The sequence below is a fragment of the Scardinius erythrophthalmus genome, assembly GCF_964197995.2.
Source record: "Scardinius erythrophthalmus genome assembly, chromosome: 22".
NCBI classification, from domain to species: domain Eukaryota; kingdom Metazoa; phylum Chordata; class Actinopteri; order Cypriniformes; family Leuciscidae; genus Scardinius; species Scardinius erythrophthalmus.
The window spans coordinates 34,057,514-34,067,513 of NC_138242.1; the positions used below are offsets into that span (position 1 = coordinate 34,057,514).

Genomic DNA, 10,000 nt, shown 5'->3' on the forward strand with positions numbered 1-10,000 from the left:
TTCTACATCATTACTCTATTTCTTCATCATTACTCTATTTCTTCATCATTACTCTATTTCTTCATCATTACACTATTTCTACATCATTACGCGATTTCTACATCATTACTCTATTTCTACATCATTACGCGATTTCTACATCATTACTCTATTTCTACATCATTACGCTATTTCTACATCATTACTCTATTTCTACATCATTACGCTATTACTACATCATTACGCTATTACTACATCATTACGCTATTACTACGCTATTACGCTATTACTACATCATTACGCTATTACTACATCATTACGCTATTACTACATCATTACGCTATTTCTTCATCATTACGCTATTACTACATCATTACGCTATTACTACATCATTACGCTATTACTACGCTATTACGCTATTACTACATCATTACGCTATTACTACATCATTACGCTATTTCTACATCATTACGCGATTTCTACATCATTACTATATTTCTACATCATTACGCGATTTCTACATCATTACTCTATTTCTACATCATTACGCTATTTCTACATCATTACGCTATTACTACATCATTACGCTATTACTACATCATTACGCTATTACTACATCATTACGCTATTACTACATCATTACGCTATTACTACATCATTAAGCTATTTCTACATTATTACGCTATTTCTACATCATTACGCTATTACTACATCATTACGCTATTACTACATCATTACGCTATTACTACATCATTACGCTATTACGCTATTTCTACATCATTACGCTATTACTACATCATTACGCTATTACTACATCATTACGCTATTACTACATCATTACGCTATTGCTACATCATTACGCTATTACTACATCATTACGCTATTACTACATCATTACGCTATTACTACATCATTACGCTATTTCTACATTATTACGCTATTTCTACATCATTACGCTATTACTACATCATTACGCTATTACTACATCATTACGCTATTACTACATCATTACGCTATTACGCTATTTCTACATCATTACGCTATTACTACATCATTACGCTATTACTACATCATTACGCTATTTCTTCATCATTACGCTATTACTACATCATTACGCTATTACTACATCATTACGCTATTTCTACATCATTACGCTATTACTACATCATTACGCTATTACTACATCATTACGCTATTACTACATCATTACGCTATTACGCTATTTCTACATCATTACGCTATTACTACATCATTACGCTATTACTACATCATTACGCTATTTCTTCATCATTACGCTATTACTACATCATTACACTATTTCTACATCATTACGCGATTTCAACAACATTACTCTATTTCTACATCATTACGCGATTTCTACATCATTACTCTATTTCTACATCATTACGCTATTTCTACATCATTACTCTATTTCTACATCATTACGCTATTACTACATCATTACGCTATTACTACATCATTACGCTATTACTACGCTATTACGCTATTACTACATCATTACGCTATTACTACATCATTACGCTATTACTACATCATTACGCTATTTCTTCATCATTACGCTATTACTACATCATTACGCTATTACTACATCATTACGCTATTACTACATCATTACGCTATTACTACGCTATTACGCTATTACTACATTACGCTATTACTACATCATTACGCTATTACTACATCATTACGCTATTTCTACATCATTACGCGATTTCTACATCATTACTATATTTCTACATCATTACGCGATTTCTACATCATTACTCTATTTCTACATCATTACGCTATTTCTACATCATTACGCTATTACTACATCATTACGCTATTACTACATCATTACGCTATTACTACATCATTACGCTATTACGCTATTTCTACATCATTACGCTATTACTACATCATTACGCTATTACTACATCATTACGCTATTTCTTCATCATTACGCTATTACTACATCATTACGCTATTACTACATCATTACTCTATTTCTACATCATTACGCTATTTCTACATCATTACGCTATTACTACATCATTACGCTATTACTACATCATTACGCTATTACTACATCATTACGCTATTACGCTATTTCTACATCATTACGCTATTACTACATCATTACGCTATTACTACATCATTACGCTATTTCTTCATCATTACGCTATTACTACATCATTACGCTATTACTACATCATTACGCTATTACTACATCATTACGCTATTTCTACATCATTACGCTATTACTACATCATTACGCTATTTCTACATCATTACGCGATTTCTACATCATTACTCTATTTCTATATCATTACACTATTTCTACGTCATTACTCTATTTCTTCATCATTGCACATGCACAGTCCTTTCAGTTTCGGTTTCAATCCGATCAAGTGTTCACATGTTCTCTCGATCGGATTAGAAAAGGAATAAACTTTTAATTAAATAGAAATTTCGTCGGATCGATGTTCTTCATGAAAGCTTTTCAGTGTGATTGAGCCGTCATGCCCATTACTAACGGATTATGTGGTTGCATGTAAACGTAGTGTGAACAGCTGCTCTGTCTCTGCTGGGGAACCGGTGTGTGTTTCCTCTCTTCACTGTGAGCACTAGCACTGGTGATGATTGACTCTGTTATAATCCCTGTACAGGACTTGTGTCCCGAGTGAGTGTGAGCAGCAGACGGATGGATGGAGAGCTGTAGGTGTGTGTGTGTGTGAGCAGCAGACGGATGGAGAGATGTTGGTGTAGTGGAGTGTATCTCTGGTCACACACACACACACACACACACACACACATCTGCCAGGATGATGGATGCTCCATTACCACAGCTGTAATTGGCATTCTCCACGCTTCAGATCGATACGCTGTTGTGCGGTTCCTGTACACAGACCTGAGCTCTCAATCTGAGATGTGTGTGTGTGTGTGTGTGTGTGTGTGTGTGTGTGTGTGTGTGTGTGTGTGTGTGTGTGTGTGTGTGTGTGTGTGTGTGTGAGATGGTGTTCATGTGTGCTAAAGCGACATGTTCTCCAGCAGAACAGGCTCACCACCTCACTCTCTTCTCACTGACTTTCTTCAGAGTGTTTTCCATCTTCATTTTCTTGGATTCACTTTATTTTGATGTCCCCTTTAACACATTCTGTTGACGATAAGTATCGTTGTACCTTCATGTCTATTAACTCTCATTAGAGTGTTAGAGTATTAACAGACTGCTAGGGTTAGGGTTAGAATTAGTTGACGTAGTTTCAAAGTCAGTTGAATGTCTGTTGGGGGACCATCAGAATGTTCAAAAGGGACTATCAAAATAAAGAGTTACCATTTTCTCTCTGTATATATTTAGGAGTTTGATCGTGTGGTGCTGAGACGCTATTGTACATTCTGCCCTAAAAGTGATCAGGCAGATCAAACCGTAATTCGTAGAGACGTGAAACTTAGAAGAATTGTAGAACTCACACCGTCTAAAATGTCCCCAAGGCTCTACAGCGGGGAAAGGTGCAGAATATCTCCTAAAGTCCCCTGTAGTCAATTATTTTATCTCTTAAATCTCACCTTTTATCACCAAAATGACATATTTAAAAGTTTTATCCTTGAAAAAAAGTTCTTCATGCCTTAAAATATCTCGAATGTAACTCGACACCCTTGCCTGGTTCTATGAATATGCAAATGATCCCCGCCTCCACTGTTTGTGTGTTTGTGCATGCATGTGTGTGTGTGAGTGAGTGTGTGAGTGAGTGTGTGTGAGAGTGAGTGTGTGTGTATTTTAGTGTGTGTGTATTTTAGTGCGTGTGTGTGTGTGTGTTTGCATGCGTGTGGCGTTTCGGGCATTTCTGGAACGGGATCACGGGTGAATTGGAGCAGGACCGTAGGGGTGGTGACTAATGAAATTGGGCTCATCTAAAACAATGAAGGTCAGGAAATTAATTGGTTTAAGTCATTAGCTCAGAGGAATCACTCCGCCCCGTCACAAGATTACACTCTAGATTGGGAGTCGTGGCTTTTCTTCGCGGTCGCTTAATTGTGCCCACTTAAGATTAAAGCCAGAGACGCGGGGCGGAATTAAACAGCTTCTCACTGATCTTACCATTTCATTAACAGAATTACTAGGCCTTCGAGTGCCATGAGGACCGGCTTCAGTTTAGAGCATAAAGATCAGAGCAGTCTGACATGACAGCAATGCTCTCACTCTCACTAATTAAACCGGTGGTGTAGTCCACGTGAGACGCAGATATACGCCGTACACACACTTAAAAAAGTGCGAGGATACGTAACAACATCGTTTTGTGACAGAACTTTCACACTTTCATTCAGGAATTCACCCCCTCTGTGTTGCGAAGCTCTGACTTCCATGGCCTGTGACCCGGATCTGGCGTCACTTGAAACACACTTGTACAACAACACAGTTGCTTTGCGGTCATTCTCGGCACAAGTTTTTTCGCTCATGTTTTCACTCGTAACTTCAGGAAACATGCACAGATCGTGGAAAATGGCTCATCATTATTTACAGCAGATTCACTATTAAAATGAGTTTTAAAAAAACAAACATAATCCATTCACGAGAATATTCCTCACGGAGGTACAACACACAAAACTCCACAGACGCTAACTAAAAACAAATGTAGCTTTCACGTGGCGTTTTCGCTCGTAACTATATGAAACATGCACAGATAGTTGAAAATGGCACATCATTACTTACAGTGAATGCTCTCGATTAAAATTAGTCCAAAATCAACGTAATGCATGCGTCAATCATGAGATAATCCTCACGGAGGAACTATTTTAAAAATGCCCATTAGGGGGCATCAAGGGCTAAACAAAAAGGCTACATTGGTTCCAAATGCTGTTACTTTTGATTACTTTTGGCTATCAGCACCACATTTGATCCAGATGCAGCTCGCATGTAGGGGAACTTCATTGCACCTTATTTCCTTCCTGAGTTATAAGGAAGGAATAAGAAAGATATTAAATCATTTAATTTAATATTCAACAATATTATTGATCTCCTGCTCTGACAACATTATATGAGAACTGAACTGAGCTGAACGATGACATCACGGTTTACTCCAGAGCGGCTATATATATAAATTAACTAAATTAATAACCTTTTTACAACAAAAATGAACCATCACTGAACTTCCTTAAGCTGGACTGTGACGCCGTTTTCTTCTAGACACAAACTTTGTTGCATTATTTTCCTGTTATCTCTGTAAAGCTGCTTTAAAACACACTGTTGTAAATAGATATATTATTATTATTATAGATATATATTTATTTATATTGTAAATAAATAAAGCTGACTTGATATGTAAAATTATTTTAAAAATTCTATAATTAGGGCCCAAGCCCTGAAAGGGCGAAGGCCCTATTGTTTCCGGTAGGATTATTATTATTATTATTATTATTATTATTATTATTATTTTGTCAACCTTTCGGGCACTTTTGGGGCCCTTAACATGCTCGAAAACTCTTGAAATTTTGCACACAGGTCAGAACCCGCGGCCATCAGGGCCGGACTGAAGCTGGTACCCGGGCGGGGCAGGGGGGCTCGACAGCGCCCCCTGGAACGGGATCCAAACACGTGTCCATAAATCAAACACGCTTGCATGTAATAATATGAAACTCGGTACACATATAGATCTCATCGGGCCGAACAACTTTCGTGCTCTAAGTTTTACGCCAGCCAAACAGGAAGTTGGCTATTTAGCGTTGTTTGGAAACGCATGCTGTGGAATTTAATGTACTCCTCCTAGGGAATTCATCGATTCGCCTCCAAACTCGGTGTGCATGAAGTCAAGACATTGAGGATGCTAAATTGCGGACGGATTTTTGATATCTCGAACGGTTTGGCCGTGGCGAGGAAACAAATTTATGGCGAAAAAATGAAACAGGAAGTGTGTTATAACTTCTGCATACATTAACTGATCTTGATGAAACTTCAGCAGTGTGTTCGTTGTAAGAGGCCGATCACATGGATGTGACTATTGTGAGTCAAAGTTATAGCGCCACCAACAGGCAGCAGGAAGTACATCACTTTCAAAATGCTTTGAAATCAGTGTCTTATTTTTACCCGATTTGCTTCAAACTTTATGTGTACAATGTAGACACACGGCAGATGTAAACCTGTGAAAGGATTATTGATATCTTAGATACTGTTGCCGTGGCAACGCATCAAACTTTAATATTATTTTTTGATGCTTTTGAGACTCTTAACATACTTGAAATTGCATGAAACTCAACAGACACATCACATTTATTAGCCCGTAGACATGTGCAAAGTTTCAGAAACGGGCGTGGTGGAATGGCTCAGTAGCGCCACCTTTAGTCAAAAATGGGGGCTTAGTTTTTCCTAGAATCACAAAACTTGGTATGTGTATTGTTCTCATCAAGACGGACAACTTTCTAATTTACATGAACCATCTCCGACCAACAGGAAGAGAGATATTTTGGTTTGAAAGTGGATTTTCTGAAGAATTTTCTCTCCCTCTCTCTGTGTCTGTGTGTGTGTGAGGGGAGGGGGGGATTTGACTATTGCTTTTATATTGCTAATCAAGGTTTCAGGGGCTTTTGGGGTCCTTAACGTGCTCAAAAACTCTTGAAACTTTGCACACAGGTCAGAACCCACGGCCATCAGGGCCGGGCTGAAGCTGGTACCCGGGCGTGGCTGGGGGGCTCAACAGCGCCCCCTTGAACGGGGTTCTAAAACTTGATCCATATATCAAACACGCTCGCATGAATTAATATGAAACTCGGTACACATATAGATCTCATCGGGCCGAACAACTTTACCCGGTCAAGTTTTACGCCAGCCCAACAGGAAGTCGGCTATTATGGGTTGTTTGGAAAACGCTTGCTGTGGAATGTGAAATACTCCTCCTAGAAAATTCACCATGTCCCCTTCAAACTCGGTGTGCATGTAGTCAAGACTTTGAGGATGCTAAATTGCGGACGGATTTTTGATATCTCGAACGGTTTGGCTGGGGCGAGGAATCGAATTTATGGCGAGAAAAGAGAAACACGGAAGTGGAATAACTTCTGCATACATTAACTGATCTTGATGAAACTTCAGCAGTGTGTTCGTGGTAAGAGGCCGATCAGATGGATGTAGCTATTGTGAGTCAAAGTTATAGCGCCACCAACTGGCAGCAGGAAGTGTGTCACTTTCAACATGCTTTTGACAAAAGTGGGGGGGTTAGTTTTAACTACAGTAAAGAAAAAACAGTTTGTATATTGTTCTCATCAAGCCGGACAACTTTCTAATTTACATTCAATAGCTCTGGCCATCAGGAAGTCAGATATTTTGGTCTGAATGTGAATTTTTTGGCAAAATCAGCCTCTGAATTTTTAGCCACTCCTCTTAAACTATTTATTTTATTCGTACCAAACTTTTTCAACATGATGAAACTACATTAAATATGCTAAATTGTGAATGGATAATAAATATCTCAAACGGTTTTGCTATGGCGAGGGATTAAAGTAATGTCCAAAAAGGAAACACTAAAAATCTTCTAAAAATGTAATTATATACCATTTATTTCTATATAAAAGAATACAAATATCACAACTAAACCCATTTTATTCTGTTTTTGCAATTCAAGAAGAATGAAAAAGTTAAAACAGGCTATTTATTGCTATTTGGTTCAACAAAAAAGCAAACATAGGGCTATACTGCCCTCTTGTGTCCAAAAGGACATCAAAATAGTATATAAAACTTTTTACCAGGTAGGCCAATATTGTATTTAAATATACATTTATTAGGTATGTGTCTGAGGATATTTTCCCACCGGTTAATCGATGTGTGACACGAGTGGGTGCTTTTAAATCGCTAATATAATAGTGAAAGAAAAATAATGATAATGTTGCACACACAAATCACACACATGTGGGAAAGAATGATGCTTTTAAACAACACTAAACCGCTATTAGGTGTCGCCAGGCATCCATCTTAATAAGCGAGTCATTGATTCATTCGTTCAAACGAGTCGATCATGATTAAGACAGATGTTTATGGATTGATCATTCAATCTTTGAGTCAACCGATTCGTTAAAAATGCTGAATCGTTCAGTTATGAGAAAACACGTGATGCGTGATGGTTCTGCCGTGATCTTTGTTTAACTATTTTCGCTGCTGAAACAGAACAAAAACAGTCAACATTGCATCTAAAATGTAAGTGACTTAATTGTAACTGTTTATTAATCTGTTGTATGAAATCTAGGGGTGGGAGAAAAAAATTATTCTTAGATGCATCGCGATGCGGATGTGGACGATTCTGAATCGATTCACAAATGTCAAAAAATCGATTCTCTAAAAAAATATTTTTCTAATAACGTAATATTGACGGAAGGCAAAAGGCGGAACTCTAAGCGGACGTGCTGCACGCAGTCTGTGGCGCGCACATAACAGAGAAGTTTCTTCTGCTCACCAAGGCTGCATTTATTTGATTAAAATACAAACCAAAACAGTAATATTGTAAAATATTATTCCAATTTAAAACAGTTTAAAATATATTAAAATAGAAAGCAGCTGTTATTTATTCCTGTGATCAAAGCTGAGTTTTCAGCATCATTACTCCAGTCGTCACTGTCACATGATCCTTCAGAAATTATTCTAATATGATGATTGATACTCAAGAAACATTCATTATTATTTTAAATGTCGAAAACAGTTGTGTACAGTCTTTGATGAATAGAAAGTTCAAAAGAACAGCATTTATCTGAAATCTAAAGCTTTTGTAACGTTAAACACTACCGCTCAAAAGTTTTGGGTTAGTAATAATTAAAATTTTATTTTTGGGGGAAATAAATAAAATAAATCAGTACTTTTATTTATGAAGGATGAGTTAAACTGATCAACAGTTACAGTAAAGACATTTATAATGTTAAAAATATATATATTTGAAATATATGCTGTTCTTTTGAACTTTACATTCATCAAAGCATTTTGAAAAAAAAAACTGTACACAACTGTTTTCAACATTGAAAATAATAATGAATATTTATTGAGCATCAATCATCATATTAGTATGATTTCTGAAGGATCATGTGACACTGAAGACTGGAGTAATGATGCTGAAAACTCAACTTTGATCACAGAAATGAATTACTATGTAAAATATTTAAAAATTGAAAACAGCTGTTTTAAATTGGAATAATATTTCACAATATTACTGTTTTTGTTTGTATTTTTAATCAATAAATGCAGCCTTGGTGAGCAGAAGACACTTCTCCTAAAAACATAAAAAATCTTACTGACCCCAAACTTTTGAACAATAATATATATATATATATATATACATATATATATATATACATATATATGTATGTGTGTGTATGTATGTGTATGTGTATATATATATATATATAAATATAGCTGCGAGCAGCGATTACGGGCCCAAGCCGGCGGTACCGCCACCCCGGTGCCTTTTGGTAACTAAAGGCACCGGGGTTGCGGTACCACCGGCTTGGGCCCGTAATCGCTGCTCGCAGCTATATTTATATATATATATTTTCTTTTGTTTTATCAGTATTTTCTCTGGACAAAAATGTTCAAATTAATAATTGTTCATTTTTTCCTTCTTTTTTAAAAGTTTTCTATCACTGTATATCGACCACACCCCTGATTAAAACCGTTCTGATCCGTGTGTCCAGAGCCTCCGATTCCCATCGCTCCTCCTCAGCTGACGGCGGTGGGCGCCACGTACCTGTGGATCCAGCTCAACGCCAACTCCATCAACGGAGACGGGCCCATCGTGGAGAAAGAGGTGGAGTACCGCACACTCTCCGGCAGCCTGATCGACAACCAGCCCGTGGACAAACCCAACCACAAGATCGGCCACCTGGACCCCGACACCGAGTACGAGATCAGCGTTCTGCTCACCAGACCGAACGAGGGCGGAACCGGAGCGCCGGGACCCCCGCTCAGAGCCAGAACCAAGTGTGCAGGTCAGCGCTTCAGTATCTAGCATTGCGATTCGTGTAATGTTGGCTATAATCATTGGCTGTGCTTTGA

At 37.7% G+C, this 10,000-nt stretch overlaps 1 protein-coding gene across 11 annotated transcripts in view; it reads left to right on the forward strand.

Moving 5' to 3' along the window:
- Positions 1 to 10,000, forward strand: part of ptprma (protein tyrosine phosphatase receptor type Ma) — a 296,654-nt gene that overhangs the window by 116,594 nt on the left and 170,060 nt on the right. For all 11 annotated transcript variants that reach the window (XM_081352828.1, XM_081352833.1, XM_081352834.1 and 8 more), the window contains exon 7: positions 9,640 to 9,933. In XM_081352828.1, coding sequence (XP_081208954.1) covers positions 9,640 to 9,933 — 294 coding nt within the window. The remainder of the gene's footprint in view (positions 1 to 9,639; positions 9,934 to 10,000) is intronic.